At 38.2% G+C, this 20,871-nt stretch overlaps 1 protein-coding gene and 1 pseudogene across 1 annotated transcript in view; one reads left to right on the forward strand and one right to left on the reverse strand.

Annotated features, from left to right (window-relative positions):
* Positions 1 to 1,043: 1,043 nt before the first annotated feature.
* LOC132027572 (WD40 repeat-containing protein SMU1-like) lies at positions 1,044 to 4,169 on the reverse strand (annotated as a pseudogene).
* Positions 4,170 to 4,469: 300 nt separating this feature from the next.
* Positions 4,470 to 20,871, forward strand: part of IL31RA (interleukin 31 receptor A) — a 50,898-nt gene continuing 34,496 nt past the window's right edge. The window contains exons 1-4 of the mRNA XM_059416374.1: positions 4,470 to 4,551; positions 14,036 to 14,153; positions 17,447 to 17,628; positions 19,956 to 20,107. Of these exons, the coding sequence (XP_059272357.1) occupies positions 4,494 to 4,551; positions 14,036 to 14,153; positions 17,447 to 17,628; positions 19,956 to 20,107 (510 nt within the window). The 5' untranslated portion in view covers positions 4,470 to 4,493. The remainder of the gene's footprint in view (positions 4,552 to 14,035; positions 14,154 to 17,446; positions 17,629 to 19,955; positions 20,108 to 20,871) is intronic.

Here is a 20,871-nt window from a genome sequence, read left to right on the forward strand (position 1 = left end):
CCCCTGATCCTTCTGTGACCCCGCGGAACCTGGGACAATGCTGTCCCTGCATGGGTTTCACCCTGGCTTAGACTCTGGAGCAATGTCCCTCAGTGGAGCAGACTTTTAAAATTTCTGATTTTGTGCTCTGTTGTTCCGCTGCTTGCTGGGAGCCGGTCCCTCCCCCCATGGTCCATCTTCCTGTCTCTTTGGATTCACTTCTCTGCAGGTCTTACCTTTCAGAAAGTGGTCAATTTTCTGCTTCTAGAATTGCTGCTCTTCTTCTCTTTGATCTCCTGTTGGATTTGTAGGTGTTCGGAATCTAGCTGATCTCTTGCTACCTGATATCATCTCAGCCTGCTGCTTCTCCACCATCTTCACATGCTAAGAGAAACTGGAAGATGAAGCATCTCCTCCTTTTTTTTTTTTCCTGCTTCTTGTCTTGTCCACAGGCACTGTGCATAGCCAGCAGTAATTGCTTGGATTTGTTTTCAATCCTTCTTCTCATAACAGTAACTACTATTGAGTTTACACTTTAAAGATACCACGGGTTACTTAAGTGACATCACTATGTATTCTAAGAGTCCTTTAGTCCAATGTGAAATTTTCATAGTGATGTGAGAATTCTGGGCATCTCCATTAAATGCTGTATTCAAATGAGGTCCCACTAATGAGAAATTATGTTTCTAGGAAGTGACTTTTTACTGAAGACAGTTGTTCAAAACGGCTACATTTAGAAGTTAGGGCTGATGACCTGGGGAATGCAGGAAATGATCTGATTTCCTCCAGAGCATGGCATAATCTTTGTGTATTTTCTAGAGCCCAGAGTCTTTCTACACCCCAGAATTGCTCAGAGTTAGGGAGGCTAAATTACTCATTTGGACTTAAAGACACTGATGGGTTTTTGTTTTTGTTTTTTTTCTGAACATGAATTTTCAAAAGATTATTATTGTGCCAAATTCAGATAATTGTTGAGAAAAGGTAGCCCCCCCAAAAAAGTAATATATGAATATGTCTTCACTTAAATACATGCTCTTTAAAAAAAAAAAAAAAAAAAAGTGGAATTAGGGTCTCCAGAGCTTTAGGAGTCCATTCTAACTATAGGTAGCAGTAGGTTTGGATGAGTGTGATGTGGGATACCAATCACACCTTTTTCATGAAAGAAAATTCTCTACAGTTTGCCAGTGACTGTGCTAACACGGTAGAGCACAAAGTCCTCCCCTACACAGTATATCCGTTCACCATGGAGGGGGAGGGCGCAGCAAGCAAATTCACCACCACCTCTCTCCAAGAGCTGAAGCTCCTGACGATCTGACCCTGCAAGGTCATGGTGACCACTGTTATTTCATCTAGTGCATGCCACAAAGTACTCCAGGTTTTAGGAAGCAGCATCACACTGTTGACCATGGTACCTGTCCCTGTAGCGCTGCCCAGGGCTTTAAAGTTATTTGAACATTCTGTAGTCTTCATATTCCACATCTTTATAGGGCAATCAGAAGATGCACAAAGTCCATCTTATGTCAAAGTAGCTTCACTAATGAAGGGGGGATGGATGCAAAATTCCTTTGGAGTTTTCCCACATTTTAAACTATGAATTCTAATTTTCACATCAGAAGAGGCACTAAGGATATGACTACTTTCTTGAGAACAGGTGACACCTTTACTGTGCTCAAAGGGAGCGGGGAGGATTCTTTTCTTTAAATATTTATTTTAAAAAGAGAGAGCTAGAGTGAGTATGGGAGTGAACTTGAGTAGGGTGAGCGACAGAGGGAGAGAATCCTCAAGGAGATTCCCTCCTGAGCATAGAGCCTGGCTCAGGGCTCCCTTTCACATCCCTGAGATCATTACCAGAGCCAAAACCAAGAGTCAGTTGCTAACAGGCTAAGCCGCCCAGGCATCCTGAAGCTAGTCTTTCTAATGACTCAAGTCTCTTGTTCACGGTCTCCTCCCTTAATTATCAAAGAAGGTTTCAAAGCATCACAGCCATAAAGATTTTGGTTTTGAATCTCTTTCATCAAGACTGTGGTTAGGTCTGATGAGTTTCCCTGTTTTGGAGTATATCACTCCAGTACCAGGAAACTTCATCATTTCCTCCAGGAGATAGTACTGGATAAATTCTTCCAACTTCTCCTTTTTTTTTTTAACCATCAACATTTGAAAGTCTGAGGGGACCTGTCCTTTGGGTTCTCAAAGTCTCCTTCCATTTAAGATACAATCAGTCAAGTAGTTTCCTGCAACTAAGTGATGATAATTATTTTCCAGATCCACCTGTCTGAGATTATGACCAGATTTCCTTGGCCAGAGTTTAGAGTGAACTCAAACTCTACAACTGCATATTTACCCCCCTGATTTACTCCCACAGATAACTAGGATGGCCTTTGTGCACTGATTTTGCTAGTTGAACTCCCATTTGAACTTATTTCTAAGTTCCTTAGAGGCACCTCAGATTAGTTCCTGTTTACTACCCACAAACAGTCACATTGTAATGGTCCTCTGGTGTGTGAAGGCAAGTGGAAGAAGCACTGGAGGGCCAGGGAAGTGGTAGAATGAAGGGCATCATTATTCATCACCGCTTGTTAGCTTTCCATAGTCATTGGCTCATTTCTCAGATGCTCCGCACACTTGTTGCACTTAATGTGATATTTGCTATTAGTATCCATGCTTCTATCTCTGCAAGTAGATTGTGGTTCTCAAATCTTTTTCCTTCTCAAACCCATTTGGAGGGATAATTTATATGGAGCCATTAGTTACAGTAGCTCACTTTAGTATCCTCTCCATCTTCTGACTCCCTTCTCCTTGTTAAAAACCACTGAACTAGAGTGAGGTTGGGGACAGGATCATCTTTTATTCTAAACACCTAATGTGTGGCTGGGACACTGATGAGTGAATAAGATAATACTTGAGATCACCAGATGAGTCAAGGGGGTGTCAGGATTAGAGCACTTGGGCAGTGTCAATTTCTAGAATGACCCTCTCTGCAACTACTGCAATTTTTTCTAGTTTTGTCTCTGAGTGTGACTTAGTACTGATGATTTTTTGAGAAGGATTTTTAAAATTCACAAATAATAGATGACTATTCTCATTTTAAAGGAGGCAAGCAGTAATCATTAACTGTAAAATATTTTATTCAGTAGTTAATACTGATAATTTCTTTAAATTAAAACCTCTTGTCAGAATAATAATTTTAGTTTTCACATCCATAATTACTCATTTATTGAGAATTTGAGCATCATAGTTTTTATACAGTTTTCATGGTAGGGCCTCCCTCCCTTTCCAGAATGATTTTAGGACTAGTATAAAGGCATGTCTTCTAGGTAAGAAATGGAGAAAATTAAGACAATGTTCTGAATAGTTAGGCACTGACAAACGCCAGTAGTGTTACAACTAATTTTGAAGAACACCTTTACTCTTCATTAAAAAATTTTTAAAATTTCTCTTTGTTTTATGCTCATTTAAATAAAAATGGTAATTTCCTGAGAGTGTAACTACTGCTATTGAGTAACAGGTGGTTAGTTTTGTTGTTATGTTACCGGTCTCTTATTGTTTCCTGATGGTATTTTTACCATTACAGACCCAAGTTCTCATTCTGCTTTATTGCCCTGGGCATTTTCAGTTAGTAAGATATTTCAATTGGTTTGTATATGAGAAAATTTTAACCTGGGGGTTTTCTCCAGAAATGATGCACGTGAATTTTTCTCAAATGATTTATTTTGTTGAGAAATCTTTTTCTTTTTTCCTATAATGATCTGTCAGATGAGATGTGGAGTCCTTTATTTCTTCCAGAAATGAGTGATTACTTTTACATTTGCCTTATCCTAGATTATCCCACCCTCTCTTTGTGGGATGAGAGATAGAGTCAGCGGCCTTTTTGTTCTAATTGATTCTGTTAACAATATTGTATGCCTGTCATGTACCAGTAGGTACTCAAATACGTAGACTTTAGAAAGGGGTAAGAAGAGTTTCCCTAGGCAGAAGCTCTGTGTACAGAAGCCAACAAGTAAAGTGCTAAACATCATTCTGTGTGACATGTGCTACAGTAGAAGTGGCATTTGCCAAAAATGAGGGGGAAAGGACATTGTAGGCAGAAGGCACCACATGAGCAAAGCATGGGGTTGTGAAATACCACGGCACTTTCGAGAAATTAGGAGTCGTTCCATCTGGCTGCGGTGCCTAAGACCTGAGGCAGACATGATGGTCTCTGATCTATACAACTCACAGTACTTTTTTTCTTGGTGGCTAGTGTACTTTTCGTGTTACATAGTGGAATGAATTTTGGGTAAATTAAATGTTGACTGGGGCTGATGAAGAAATTGTGAAGGGATCCATGTGATGAAAGACAAAAAATATAAATTAAAAAGAAAGTCAGAAAAAAAAACAACCAAAAAACCAAAGACTCTCCCTTAAAACCCCCAGAATCTGTTTGTCACTAAGAATGGAGTTATTTAAAAGAGATAGGAAATCCTGACTGATGACGTTTTCAGTTCTCTCCTCAGCCTGCCTGCATTAACTTGGGGATGATGGGGGTGTGGGCACTGTGGCTGCTCCTTCTACTCTGCAAATCCAGCCTGGCAGGTAAGTTGACAGGTGCCCTTTTATGGATTATATGATTCTTACTAAATTCTTTGGACAAGAACTGTGAGTTGGAGTGCAAAGGGACTCCTGGACCTTGGGCATATGTGGATGAACAACAGGGGATTTGTGAACTCCCTGAATTTCTGTGGATTGGTGCGTGCATGTTGATGTATACATATGTGTGTGCAAATTGGCAAGATGGCCTATCATAGTTTCAGATATGACACCCCAAAAGGCCAAGATCCACTGTGTTAGAGTGGTAGTAAGTTCTTATCTCAATAGTTTTTATGATAGGAACAGTCGTTTCATGAAAAACACACACATAAAAACAAAAATATATAACCACAGTATTTTCAATAATTTCCAAGGATATAAAGGGAAATGATGACATAACACATTTTACAATGTTCCACCTTAAGACTGTGGGACAACTTAAGACTATGGGCCTTGCAGATTTATTATCCATTACTTTGATTGCATCTTATATTTAAAAGAATTAGGACCAGAGAGGGAAATTGGGGAGTGGGTACTGGGAATGTAGAGAAGGCATCATGTCATGTACCAGTTTGCTGGGGCTCTCATTCTTACATATTGAGCGGCTTAAACTATTTTTTCATAGTCCTGGAGGCTGGAAGTCCAAGATCAAGGTGCCCATGGAGTTGATTTCCTGACACCTCTCTCCTTGGGGCATAAATAGCATTCTTCTTGTTTCCTCTTTGTATGGTCATTCCCTCTGTGTGTCTTAATCTCCTTCTCTTATAAGAACACCGGTTGGATTGGATTAGGGCCTACTTTAATGGTAGGTGGTAACTAATGGTCTCAATGGTAACTAAAACCTTATGGTCTCAATGGTAACTAAAACCTTAAAAACCTTATCTCCAAATAGAGTCACTTTCTGAGGCAGTGGGGGTTGGGGCTTCAACGTATGAATTTGAGCATATATAATTGAAACTGTAACATGTAGTAATTGGGGGTGACCAAGAGGTAGTCGTAACTCACAGATAACATCTTCCAGACCTCTCCTCTGGCATGGACTGCCTTGTAGCCCCCTGGGATATACCGTGGTCCTTAGGAGTTTTATAAAGACCCAAGAGTACTGGCATGTACTCTAGAGTGTTAAGGTCATGAGAACACATGAAGAGAGAAAACTACTGATAAAATGAATTCTTCTCCCAAGTCTTAGAATCCTGGATATTCGGAGCAGACTATTTTTTACATTAGTCAGGGAAAGTTGTTCATGCTGCAAGAATAAGCAAGCCCCATATCTCATTGTTTAAAACAGCAAACTCTGTATGTCCATTAGAGGTAAGCAGGAGCCCAGGGTAATGAAGGCTCTGCCACCCTAAGATGCTATCATCTCAGCATGGATTTGCAGGGTGTGCAGGAACAGAAGAAGGAGAGAAAGGAGAATCATGCACCACAACTTAAATGATCCTCTCACATGGCCATGCCTGATTTCAAGGAGGCAAGAAAGTAAGATCTTGCTGCATGTCCAAGAAGGGGAGATATTGATGAGCACTAGAAATACTACTGAATGTACATTTTATTTATCACAAATGTGTTCTAGAGTAAGGGATTAAAATATTTCATTCCAAAATATGCTACTTTGACATGGGGATTATTTTGTTGTAGAGGCAGAGGAGAATTAACAGATGCAAAAATGAAGCTTGCTGCCTTAGTTTCCCATACATGTTTACCTTCTTGTAGTTTCCTACCCTCGGAAAGTTAAATTCCTTTTCCTTTGTCTTGTTTGGTCTGCACAAATTTATTGTATTTTTGTTAAGATGCTATGTGAACCCAAGATCTAACCACCTCTTCTAATTACTTTTCATTGAGGTTTCTCCTGAATGATATGCACTGCATGCATTAGTAAACTAGTTTTTGGGGGCGCCTGGGTGGCTCAGTGGGTTAAGCCGCTGCCTTTGGCTCAGGTCATGATCTCAGGGTCCTGGGATCGAGTCCCGCATCGGGCTCTCTGCTCAGCAGGGAGCCTGCTTCCCTCTCTCTCTCTCTGCCTGCCTCTCCATCTACTTGTGATTTCTCTCTGTCAATAAATAAATAAAATCTTAAAAAAAATAAATAAACTAGTTTTTGTTTTGTTTTGTTTTTTGTTTGTTTGTTTGATGCGGGATTTGATGTGGGGCTCTATCCCAGGACCCTGGGGTCATGGCCTGAGTCAAGGCAGATGCTTAATGACTGAGCCCCCAGGCGCCCCTGGAAAATCATTTTTAAAACCATTTTCTCTTTTCCTGATACCTGGGGAACCAGATGGTTCTGATTCTGGGAGCCAGATGTTTGATTCCTTTTCTGACTTATGGCTCTTCTATATGTTAATTACAGCTTCTGAAGGAGTGAAGGGAGGTATTCAGGGAAGACTGGGAAAGTAAAGTCACTGAGTTTTTACCAGGGTGTGTTTGGATCCATAAGGATCTGTTTCTACATTGGTTTTTGTGGCTGGTTCTGAATCCAGCCAATGCAAGGCAAAGTAAGAATGAAAAGGAAATAAAATATGACTGTAGGAGGCCAGAATGAGAATAACACAAGACGAAAGAATATTCTGGGGATACAAGAAAAAACTTCTTGTTTCCTCATTCTCCAACAAAGGCTTAACTTTGAAATCCTGCTAAGGGTTGGTGTGATGGGTCTAAGTGAAATGCGTGAAGTGAAGTAAGGGGCAAGGTAATATTCAATGAATATTAAAAATAAACAAACAAACTTGTCCAAAGGACTAAAGAGCAACCAATGTGTAAATAAAAACACACACATGAGCCCACTGCCATCATTTCTGAGTCATGGAGGCAGAGAGTTGCTAAGTGTGAAGGTTGTTCCTCTGGGGATATTATGGGCTGACCTTTGGTTCACCACCTTGTCGGGTTTTGCATATTCCTGCTGGCAGTGTGAAGTGTGGAATTTGTTAATCTGGAATTTTTTAAAAATTATTTTAATCTAATTCCTATGTAGTGAACATACAGTGTTATATTAGTTTCAGGGGAACAGTATAGTGATTCAACACATCAGTACATCACCCAGTGTTCATCATAAGTTTCTCCTTAAACCCCATCATCTATTTCACCCATCCCCTGTCTACCTCCTCTCTAGAATCATTAGTTTATTTTCTAAGAGTTTGTTTCTTGGTTTGCCTCTCTCTTTTTTCCCTTTGCTCATTTGTTTTGTTTCTTAAATTCCACATATGAGTGAAAGCATATGGTATTTGCCTTTCTCTGACTTACTTTGCTTAACATTATACTCTCTAGCTCCATCCATGTTGTTGCAAATGACAAGATTTCATTCTTTCTTATGGTTGAATAATATTCCTGTGTGTGTGTGTGTGTGTGTGTTTGTGTGTGTGTGTGTGTGTATAACATATTCCTTATCCATTCATCTATCATTGAACATTTGGGCTGCTCTCATATCTTGACTATTATAAATAATGCTGCAATAAACATAGGGGTGCATGTATACTTTTGAATTAGTGTTTTGTATTTTGGGGGGTAAATGCCTCATAGTGTGATTACTGGATTGTAGGGTAGTTCTATTTTTAACTTTTTGGGGAAACTCCATACTGTTTTCCATAGTGGCATTCCCAGTTTACATTTCCACCAACAGTGCAAAAGGATTCCTTTTTCTCCAAATTCCTTACCAAAACTTAACACTTTCTTGTGGTTTTGATTTTAACCCTTCTGACAGGTGTGATGATAAGTGAAGTTGAGCATCTCTTCATGTGTTGGTTGGCCATCTGGATGTCTTCTTTGGAGACATATCTGTCTGTCTTCTGTTCATTTTTAAATTGGATTATTTGGGTTTTTTGTATGAGTTATGTCAGCTCTTTTTATATTTTGGGTAATAACCCTTTATCAGAGATGTCATTTGCAAATATTTTCTCCCATCCCCTTGGTTGTCTTTTGGTTTTGTTGCTTGTTTCCTTTGCTATGCAGAAGAATTTTATTTTGGTGAAGTCCCAATAGTTTGTTTTTGCTTTTATTTCCCTTGCTTCAGGACCTTTATTTAGAAAAATGTTGCTATGGCTGATGTTGGAGAAATTACTACCTGGCTCTCTTCTAGGATTTTTATGGTTTCAGGTCTCACATGTAGGCCTTTCATCCATTTTGAATTTATTTTTGTGTATGGTGTAAGAAAGTGATCCAGTTTATCTCTTTTGCTTCTGTCTAGCTTTCCCAACACCATTTGTTGAAGAGAATATCTTTGTTTCATTGAGTATTTGTTCCTGCTTTGTTGAAGAATAATTGACCACATAATTGTGGATTTATCCTTAGGTTTTCTTTTCTATTCTGATTTTTGTGCTAGTACTATACTGTTTTGATTACTGCAACTTTGTAGTATAACTAGAAGTATGAAATTGTGATGCTTCCAGCTTTGTTTTTCCTTTTCAAACAAAACTGCTTTGACCCTTTGGGGTCTTTGTGGTTCCATACAAATTTTAGGATTGTTTGTTCTAGTTCTGTGAAAAATACTGCTGGTATTTTTATAGGGATTGCATTAATTGTATATATTGCTTTGGGTAGTATTTTTTTCTTCCAGTCTCTAAGCATAGAACGTCTTTCCATTTTTTTGTGTCATCTTCAATTTCTTCCATCAGTGTCTTATAGTTTTTAGAGTATAGGTCTTTCATCTCTTTGGTTAAATTTATTCCTAGGTATTTTATTATTTTTGGTGCAATTGTAAATGGAATTGCTTTCTTAATTTCTCTTTCTGCTACTTCACTATTAGTAGCTTTATTAAATATATTAAATCAACAGATTTCTGTATGTTGATTTTGTATCCTGAGGCTTTAATGAATTCATTTATCAGTTCCAGTAGTTTTTTGGTGTAGTCTTAAGCATTTTCTATATATAATATCATGTCATCTGCAAATAGTGAAAGTTCTGCTTCTTCCTTACCAATTTGGATGCCTTTTATTTCTTTTTGTTGTCTGCTTGCTGTGGCTAGGACTTCCAGTACTATGTTGAATAAAAGTGGTGAGAGTGGACATCCTTGTCTTGTTTCTGATCTTGGGGGAAATGGTTTCATTTTTTTCCCATTACTCTGATGTTGGCTGTGGGTTTTTCTTTCTTTCTTTTTTTTTAAAGATTTTTAAAATTTATTTGAGAGAGACAGAAAGCAAGCACAAGCAGGCAGAGGGGCAGAGAGAGTGGGAAAAGGAGGCTCCCTGCTGAACAGATAGCTTGACCTGGGGCTGGATCCTAGGACCCTGGGATCATGACCTGAGCAGAAGGCAGACATTTAACCAACTGAGCCACCCAGGCACCCCAGCTGTGGGTTTTTCATATAAGGCATTTGTTATATTGAGGTATGTTCCCTCTATCCCTATTTTGTTGAGGGTTTTTTTTTTTTTTTAAATGAATGGGTTATACTTTTATACTTTGTTAAATGGTTTTTCTGCATCTATTGAAATGATCATATTTTTTTATCATTTGTTTTATAGGTGTGATATATCACACTGATTTATTTGAGAATATTAAACTACCCTTGCAACCCTGGAATAAATCCCACTTGACCACAGTGAACAATTTCTTTTAATGTATCATTAAAACACCAGCTTCCTAGTGTTTTGCTAAGGATTTTTGGATCTATATTCCTCAGAGATATTGGCTTGTAGCATTCTTTTTTGGTAGAGTCTTCATCTGGTTTTGGTATCAGGATAACGCTGGCTTCATGGAATGAATTTAGAAATTTTCCTTCCTCTTTTATTTTTTGGAATAGTTTGCAAAGAATATATATTAAATCTTCTTTATATGTTTGGTAGAATTTGCCTGTGAAGCTGTCTGGTCCTGGACTTTTGTTTGTTGGGAATTTATTGAGTACTAACTCGATTTCCTTTCTACTAATGGATCTGTTCAGATTTTCTATTTCTTCCTTTTTCAGTTTTGGTAGCTTTATATTTCTAGGAATTTATCCATTTCTTCTAGGTTGTCCATTTTGGGTCATGTAATTTTTCACAGCATTCTCTCACATTTGTTTGTCTTTCTGGTTGTTATTTCCCCTTTTATATTTGTGATTTTATTTAGTTGGGCCCTATCTCTCTCTTTTTAATGAGTCTGGCTAGAGGTTTATCAGTTTTTTTGATCTTTTCAAAGAACCAGCTCCTGGTCATTGATCTGTTCTATTGTTTTTTAGTTTCTACATCATTTATTTCTGTTCTAATCTTTATTATTTCTTTCCTCCTGCTGGTTTGTGGTTTTGTTTGTTCTTTTCTAGCTCCTGGTATAAGGTTAGGTTGTTTATTTGAGTCTTTTTTTTCTTTTGCTTCTTGAAGTAAGCCTGTATTACTATAAACTTCCTCTTGAACCACTTTTGCCAAGTCTCAAAGATTTGAACCATTCTCTTTTCATTTTCATTTGTTTCTAGGGAATCTTTTTTTTTTTTAATTTTATTTATTTATTTGACAGACAGAGATCACAAGTAGGCAGAGAGGCAGAGAGAGAGAGAGGAGGAAGCAGGCTCCCTGCTGAGCAGAGAGCCCGATGCGGGACTCGATCCCGGGACCCCGAGATCATGACCTGAGCTGAAGGCAGCAGCTTAACCCACTGAGCCACCCAGGCGCCCCCCCCCTTTTTTTTTAAGATTTCATTTATTTATTTGACAGAGAAATTACAAGTAGGCAGAGAGGTAAGCAGAGAGAGAGAGAGGGAAAGTAGTCTCCCTGCTGAGCAGAGAGCCCGATGCGGGACTTAATCCCAGGACCCTGAGATCATGACCCAAGTTGAAAGCAGTGGCTTAACCCACTGAGCCACCCAGGCGCCCCACCAGGGAATCTTTTATTTCTACTTTTGATTTCTTTTTTGATTCATTCATTGTTTAGTAGCATGTTGTTTAACCTCTGTGAATTTGTGGTCTTTCCAGATTTTTTCCTGTGGTTGACTTCTGGTTTCATAGTGTTGTGGTCAGAAAAAAATGAATGCTATCTATGATTTCAATCTTTTTGAATTTCTTGAGACTTGTCTTGTGGCCTAATATGTGAATGCTCCATGTGGGTCTCTGTGCCTCTTGGATCTGCAAAGGGCACTCTGTGTCTCTTGGAAGTTTTCAGCTCTTATTTCTTCAGATAAATGTTTTACCCCCTCTCTTTTCTTCCTCTGGACTTCCGATAATGTGAGTGTTTTCATACTTGATTGAGTCACTGAGTTCCCTCAGACTGTTCTCAATTTTCATATTTCCCCCCCCTCATTTGCTCAGTTTGGTTACTATTACCCTGTCTTCTAGGTCATTATTTCTCTGTTTCATCTAGCCTGCTACTTATTCTGTCAAGTGTATTTTTAATTTCATCTGTGGTGGTCTTTATCTCTGATTCGTTTTTATCTCTTTGTTAAGTGTCTTACTTATGTCCTCTATCCTTTTCTCCAGTCCAGTGAATATCTTTATGATCATTCTTTAAGTTCTCTATCAGGCATATTACTTATGTCTGTTTTGCTTAGGTCTCTTGCTCTGGTTTGGTCCTATTCTTTCACTTGGATATATTTCTCTATTATCTCATTTTTTGGTAACTGTGTCTGTTTCATATGCAAGATAAGTCAGCTATGTCTCCTGCTGTTGAAGGTAATGACTTTAGGAAGACGAGATCCTGAAGTACCCTGCATTGCAATGTCCCCTGTTCCCCAGGACCTAGCCCTTCAGGGAGTTTTTCCTCTGGAGGTTGCATGTGTCTTATGTTCTTGTCTCTTTTTGCTTCAGTTCAGTTGTCTATAGTGACTCTCTTTGCCTGTTGTGTGTAGTAGTTGGTTCCCCGCAGTTGTGGCTTGTATTTAAACAAGGTACACTCTGGTCTGCTTGCTAATTGAGACCTGGAGCTGCTGTTGGTACTGGCCAGCCTTAGTGGATCTGTAAAGGGCATGTGGGATGGTCTTGCCCTTTTAACAAAGCCTCAGGCTTTTGCAGAGCCTACCACCACCAAGACCTAGGCTTTGCAAAAGACACAGGTCAGGAGAGGCAATGCTGGTAAGGTTTGTATTGATCTTCTGTGGGAGGGCTCTGCATTGCTGGGGCTGAGGCAAGTGTGGCTGGACAAGGCAGATACATTGAAGCATGGGGTAGGGGCTTAGGGCAAGCAAGTTAAATAGGAAATGTGGGGAAACTGCTGGTTCCCACAGATTGCTATGTGTTTATGCTGGGCGGCAGGGGTGGGAAATGGTGCATACCAACTCCTTTGATGCTGGAGGAGTCTTTCTGAGATCCCTAGCTCTCCAAGACACTCCCAGTAATAAGTAAATCACTCTCCCTCTCATTTGCCACCAGTGATTTTCTGTCTTTCTTTTTTTAATAAGATTTTATTTGTTTATTTATTGTTTGTTTTTTTATAGAGTATGCAAGTCAGGGGAGGGGCTGAGGAAAAGGAGAGAGGGAATCTGAAGCAGACTCTGTGCTGAGTGCAGAGCCAGACACAGGGCTTGATCCTACAACTCTGGGATCATGACCTAAGCTGATATTAAGAGGCAGATACCCAACCAAATGATCCACACAGGAGCCCCTGCCACCCAGTGGTTTTCAAACTGCTGATTCTCCACTGTATCTGCTCAGGTTTCTTGTTATGCTGTCTCTTTAAGGGTGAGGACTCTGCTTCCTAAGGCCCGCAGAGCTCTTCTAGAGCCAAACACCTTATTTTAAGAATTCCAGGCATCGAGTCCTACTGTTTGTAACTCACAACATCAGGCCCCTCTTGTTTTCAAAGTCAAATGTTATGGGGGTTTGTTTTCCCCATTTTGAGTGCCCAGTGTGATTGTCTGTTTCTTGCCTTCACTATACTCTCAGCTCCCTCCTGTTTGTGGATGGCCATGATCCCCTTAGGTCTCAAATCACATCTCTGCCTTTTCTCTACCTTTGTTTGCGGGGTTTGTTCTTTTAGTCTTCGGTTCTTTTTCTGGAATATTCAAACTGATATGAATGTTACCTAGTAGTATCTGTGGAACGAGGTGAGGTTAGGGTCTTCCTACTCTGCCATCTTCCCGGCAGCACAAGATAGAAAATCTGACTGCACTGATGACTAATGGGTGCTTCAAGGATGGGGGCAGTTGTAGGGGCACCTGGGTGGCTCAGTCAGTTAAGCATCTGCTCATAAGGTTGAAGTGTGGCATAGTTGAACATTTTGTGTTTTTCTCTTTTCCACATACCATCCACTGCCCAGTTACCCAGACTGGTTCCATCATTTGATGCTTTACTTAGTATTTTACTAACACTTTATATTTGCCTGGCATTTTAAAGATTTTTGCTTCTCAAATGTCGCTTTTGATTAAGAATGTAAAAAGTGTTTTTTTAAAGGTAGAAATGTAGTTCTTCAAGGGGAATAATTGAAGAAAGGGAGTTAGATTCTTTCCTTGGCCATGAATGGGAGAATCTATTGTATGTATCAACTAACCAAAAAAGACCAGCTTTTGACCTGCCTATTTTCATGAAATGATTGTGTTGGGTGTGTGTGTGTGTGTGTGTACTTATATATTTATGTATGTATGTATTTGTTTGTTTGTTTATCTAGTTCTGCCTGCTAAGCCTGAAAACATTTCGTGTGTCTTTTACTATGAGGAAAATTTTACTTGCACCTGGAGTCCAGAGAAAGAAGTCAGTTATACATGGTACAAAGTAAAGAGAACTTAGTAAGTATGGGAGCTTGTGTGCTATCAGTGGGAGTAAGGGAAGGAGGTAGAGGCTCCTGGGTCACTCATGATTTGAGTCACTTATGAAATGAAAGGTTTTCTTCATTACAGCTTCTGGTTGACCCCTATTTGTGTCCAGTGTCTAGGATGACATCTTGGCTGCTATAGTCATGTGACAGTATGGTCACAGTATGGCGGTGGGAGGGGGAAGATGTAGCTTCATGATTACCTCCTCCGAGAGGCACTAACTTGGCTGAGAGTAGTCACCAGTTATAAGCACAGTGAAAAAATCTATTTACTGTATTCAGCTATATTTGTCCTCTTTCCAGAATGTGCCATAAAACTGTTCATTCTTCATGAACTCAGTTATAGTAAGTGGGGTTATAAACCCATAACTGGGAGACACATTTCTCTCAGTCTGCCACTAATTTGTTGTGTGACCCCTGTCAAACAATACTACACCAGGACAGTGATTCCCAAAATTTTCACTATCTCAAGCATCCCTTTTTATTCTAACCCTATTAGAATAAAAATTTGAAAATTTTTATTATAATCTTAGCCAAAAGCTAGATGTTTTAGTGACTATGGGCAGGGAATTTTTTGAAATTTTGAAAATAGCTCATGAAACACTTTATTTTCTTCATGTTCCCTAAGAATAAGGAAACCCATGTTAGGAAATATTGAAAGATGATCTTTAAACTTTTTCCATTTCAGAAAGAGAGCCTGTAATTCCAACTTTTTGTTTTGTTTTTAAATAAAAGATCTCATATATGTTTTTTCCCCCACTCCTTGAAAATTGGTAACTAGTGTTATCAGGGAAGTCTACTTCATGCTTTACAGTAGAAGAAAAGGAAAAAAGCAAACACTATTCTTTGCAGTACTCATGTATCTGTGTTCTATCTTGGAGATGATTTAAAATAGAGAGCAGGAAACTTTTCCTATGAAGGGACAGACAAGTAAATATTTTAGGCCTAGAGGAGACTGGATTTCTTTGAAACTACTGAAAACTACTATTGTTGCAGGAAAGCTGCCACAGACACAGTATGTAAACCAAGGGACCAGACTGTTCAATAAAACTTTATCTGTGAACACTGAAATTTGAATTTCATATAATTTTCACGCACCACAAAGTATTTTCCCCAACCATTTAAAAATGTAAAATGTGTTCTTAGTCTCTGTGCCTTACAAGAAGAAAAGATGGGCTGTATTTGGTCAGCAGGCCTAGTTTGCTAAGCCCTGGTTCTGAAGATCAGAGTGATAAAGGCCGACTAATCCATGGTCCAAGTGTCTTACCTTCTCTCAGACTTACTTGTTCGAGGCCCAGTGTTGAATAGAAAGTACCAGTAGAATGTAAATCTGAAAACCTCAATAAGTGTACTCCTATTTTTCTCTTAAGGAGTCATCCCCCCTCCTTCCATCACTCCCTATGGATTATCATTATTCTCACCCATTGGTCCTGTACAAGTAGGAAATACCTGAGTGTACTTTTTTTTCTTTCTTCTTCAGATTTTATTTATTCATTTAAGAAAGAGACAGGGAGAACATGGGCAGGGGAAGGGCAAGGTAGAGGCAGGGGTGGGAAGGAAAGGGGCAAGCACACTCCCTGTTGAGCGGGGAGTTCAACATGAGGCTCTGTCCCAGGAGCCCAAGATCTTGACCTGAGCTGAAGTCAGATGGTGCCTCACACCAGGGTGTTCTCAGGTCTGTATACACCCCGTAGTTGGCCCCAGGCCTGCTGGGCTCTCCAGGACTCCCAGACTGGTTTGTAGTTTTGTAATTTTATCACTAAGAATATCTCTTCCAGGTAGAAAGGGAGCATTTCTTGTGGATGGTCAACCCTGAGAATAGATGGTGGTGGGTCTTTGGTATGAACAAAATGTACTGATGCTCAGAAATGATAGGAATGGATTTTTCCTTGAGAAAGAATAAGGAGACTTGGGATGCCTTCAGGGAGGGAGTGACTTTTGAACTGAGGTATGAAAGAGCCCTTGAGATGCAGAAAGGGAAGAAAGGTTATTTCTTAGAGGTTACAGCATTAATAAAGGCAAATATATTCAGCTACAGTGATAGTACTCATAACAATGATAGTAACATTTCATTGTTAGATCCAGTGGCTGATATTTTAAAAGAACTTTATGCATATGAGCCCATTTCATCCTCATAACAGTGCTATGTCATAGGTACAATACTACTTTCATTTTAGAGATGAGAAAACTCAGGCACAGAGAGGTTAGGAAACTTACCCAAGGCACAGAATTCAAACCTGGTTGGCTTCCAGAGCTTGTGCTTGGAACCATGACCCAACAGTACTCTGGAGGCTGTTTTTGCACTGCTCAACAATAGCAGAAAGCCTTTAAAGTCTTTTCTACTTTCAAGATTCCATGCTTCTGTACATTTAAGCTTTGCTCCATTGCGCCCAGCCCCATCGAACATTGGCATCTTGCAAAGTAGGATGTTCCCTGCCTATTTCATCTCTTATATCATCATCCCCCAGCCATGGGGACTAGGGCTGTACCCACCCATTGGATTCCTACCAATCTTTGTACTTATCTTCATTAAGTTATAGCTTGGTAGGATTTAAGTTATCTTTATGCCCAGGGAGAAAAAATTTAATGAGTTTTCTGAAAATAATGTATGGCGGTGATAAAAATTCTATCTGAAAAATATAAAGAGTGTAAAAAAAATCACTTGAATTCCACCACCAGAGGTAAAATTTTAACATTTTGATGAATACTTTTCAGACACCTCTGAGAATGGTTATATAAATATATAAGTTTATATAAATGTGATTATTATGTACATAATACACATCCTTTTTTTTTTCCTTTCACCACCAATAGGAGTATGGGCATCTTTCCATATCAGTTACTTGATTTATTAAAAACTATTTTAATTCTATTTATGTATCTATCATAGTTTATTTAACAAATCCTCTTTGATTTTATTTTTCTTTTAAGGATAATTTCTCAAGGCTAGAATTGGGTGTTTTCAGGATCCTAGTCAGTATTCCTTACCAATAGGAAATGTATTACAAGCATAGATTTTGCTGGACTTACAGAGTTCCAAGGAAGTCTCTATGGCTCATAACATCTCAGGCAAGAAACGGGTAACTTTGATCTCTCCTTGGAAGAGATGAGGAAGGAATTTGGAGAAAGGAGCATCATATTTGAGATGATATAGTCCTCAAGAGAAACCCAGAGTGAAACTAATAAACACATGCTTAATATATTAAGTATGGCTTTGTTTCCAAACTACTGTACTAAACTCATGTTGAATTGGTTTTTCCTTCAAAGCTCTTATGGATACAAAAGTGATATTTGCCCAACTGATAATTCTACAAGGGGAAATCATGCTTCTTGCTCCTTTTTTCCTCCAACAATAACAAACCCAGATAATTACACCATTCAAGTGGAAGCTCAAAATGCAGATGGTATAATTAATTCTGATATAACACATTGGAACTTAGATACCATAAGTAAGTATCATTTTTTATTCCTATATGCTCTATTATTAAAAGATAACCCCTCCCCTCTTTTTCTCAGAAGAGATGTAAACATAAAAGTAAACTCAAAGCTCAAGGAGATAGTAGGTATACCAAGGGTTATGGATATGTATGAGGGTTCCTTTCTCTCCACTTCCTCACTAATGCTTGATATTTCCTGTCTTTTTGATACTACTCATTCTCACTGGTATGAGGTGATATCTCTTTGTGGTTTTGATTTGCATTTCTCCAATTATGAGTGATGTTGTGCATCTTTGCATGTATCTTTTGGTCTTCTTTTTATCTTTGGAAAATGTCTATTCAGGTCTTCTGCCCATTTTTAAATTCAAATTGTGTGTGTTTTTTTGGTTTTGAGTTGTATGAGTTCTTTATATGTTTTGCATATTAGTCCGTAATTGGATATATCATTTGCAAATAAATGTCTTTACCCATTCAGTAAATTGCCTTTTCATTTTGTTGATGATTTTCTTCACTGTGCAAAAGCTTTTTATTTTGATGAAATCCAATAGTTTGTTTGTTTTTGCTTTTATTTCCCTTGCCTGAAGAGACGTATCTAGAAAAATGTTGCTAAGGCCAATGTCCAAGAGATTGCTTTGTTTTCTTTAGGAGTTTTATGGTTTCAGGTCTCACATTTAAGTCTTTAACCCATGTTGATTTTATTTTTATACACGGTGTGAGAAAATGGTCCAGTTTCATTCTTTTGCATGTAGCTATCTAGTTTTCCCAGCCATTTATTGAAGAGACTGTCTTTTCCCCATTGTATATTCTTGCCTTTTTTGTTATATATTAATCAATGATATAAGTTTGTGTTTCTTTCTGGATTCTCTATTCTGTACCACTGATCTATGTATCTGTTTTTATGCCTGTGCTATATTGTTTTGATTACTATAGTGTGAAGTCTTGGATTATGATACCTTTAGCTTTATTCTTGTTTTTTCAAGATTGATTTGGTTATTTGGGGTCTTTTGTGGTTCCATACATATTTTAGTATTTTTTTCTAGTTCTGTGAAAAGTGTTGTTATTTTGATAAGGATTGCATTGAATCTGTATTTTGTTTTGGGTAGTATGGGCATTTAGAACATTATAATTCGTCCAATCCATGAACATGATATATCTTTTCAGTTGTTAGTCTTGTCTTCAATTTCTTTTATCAGTGTCTTATAGTTTTCAGAATACAGGTCTTTCATTTCGTTGTTTATATGTATTCCTAGGCATTTTATTCTTTTTGATGCAATTGCAAGGGGGATTGTTTTCTTAATTTGTCTTTCTCCTACTTCATTACTAATGTATAGAAGTGCAACAGACTTCTGTATATTAATTTTATATCCTCCAATCTTGTTAAAATCATTGTTTTTAGAATTTCTAATGCAAGAGGATATATGCTGATTGAATAGTCTTATTTAAGAAGACAACGGTTTTATTTAACATAATATTAATTTTGGTTAAAAAATACACAAATACTTATATAGAAAAAAGCCTGGAAATACACCAGAACGTTACAGTGGCTCTGGTTTATGGCATTATGGAGGATTTAAATTTTTCTTTTTTTTTTTTTTAAGGGTTTATTTATTTATTTGATAGAAAGAAACACAGCAATAGAGGGAACACAAGCAGAGGGTATGGGAGAGGGAGAAGCAGGCTTCCCGCTAAGCAGGGAGTCCAATGCAGGGCTTGTTCACAGGAACCTGGGATCATGACCTGAGCTGAAGGCAGATGTTTAACGACTAAGCCACCCAGGCACCCCTAATTTAAACTTTTTCTTTTATTTTTCCATATTAAAAAAAAATTGGCAATTTTTTGCCATGCTACTTTTAAAACCAGAAAAATATTATGTATTTTGAAAGAGAAAGATTTTGAGTGATAATGTTTGTAACAATCAAGGGAAGTGAGAGATGCTTTCTACTGGACACTTTTGGGGGTTGAGCAAAGAGAGGTTGAAGGAAGTGGAGATAAGGGAAACAGCCCATTTTCTAATTGTGTGATCTCTTCTTTTGACCTCCTTTCTTCTTGGCATAAGATCTGAACGAATCAGTAAAAGGTGCATTTGCAGAAAAGTCACAGAAATGTATCTTCTCCTCACTGGCCATTCTTTTTTTGGTGGTGGGGCAGGGGTGGGATAAACAGGCGTGGCACCATTCCTTTTGCCCTGCCTTCCCAACGCCATCTGCATATAGCCAGTTACGAAATATGCATTATCATTTCCTTTCTAGATTTCTTTTTTTCAGTTTTAGATGGATGTTACTAGCATTTTCTGATCTTCTTGCATATATGAGAAAATTTATGATGATTTTTATTTTCAGTGAAAATTGAACCACCTGAGATTTTCAGTGTGCAATCAGTTTTGGGCATCAAACGAATGCTTCAAATAAAATGGATAAGGCCTGTGTTGGCTCCTCTTTCATCTACTTTAAAATATACTCTTCGATTCAGAACAGTAAATAGTGCCCGCTGGGTAAGTTATGCCATTATGATGTTTCTATTAGAGGGCCCAGAGAAGAACATTATTGATAGCCTTTTTTTGACCTGGAATCATTTCTCCCCCCATTTTCTACCTTAAAAATGGAAGACAGACAATAGATACTTTTCATCCCAGTTTCCCTTTTCAGCCTTTTAGAATGTATAAGTGTTTCACTGTAGGCATCTTGCATTCTGAGCACACTTTAATAAGCATCACTAATTAAAAAGTTAGAAATTTACTTTTGCATTCTGCTCTGATTTATGTCTAGATGTGTTGGTGGCCAGAGATTCTATAGCTTGGCCATTTCCTGTTTTATTTTTTCAAACTTTTATAAAATTGTGATATATGACATATTTAGAAAAGTGAACAAAACCTAAATATTACATTTAATAAATTATTATTAAGTAAGCCCTTATGTTAAAAACCAGTGAGGTCCCAAAAAGCATGCCAAGGTCCCCGGCCATCCTTTCCTGAAGATAATTGCCATATGTCCCTCGAGCTTTTATTTTGATTTTTCATGGTAAATACTTCTTCACTTTTTCTTATGGATTGGCCATTTAAACCTGCATCCCCAAACAACATAGTTTGAGACATTACATAATGGGAATCCATATATTTTGTGTTTTGTAAATATTTGGCTTCTTTCAATATTGTACTTTTAAGATTCATCCATGTTATATAATCCTGGAGTTTATATATTTTCATTGTTGTGTAGTACTCCATTATATAAACACAGAAGAATCATGGCTTTAATTTGC

This window comes from Mustela nigripes, chromosome 12 (assembly GCF_022355385.1).
Source record: "Mustela nigripes isolate SB6536 chromosome 12, MUSNIG.SB6536, whole genome shotgun sequence".
Classification (NCBI taxonomy): domain Eukaryota; kingdom Metazoa; phylum Chordata; class Mammalia; order Carnivora; family Mustelidae; genus Mustela; species Mustela nigripes.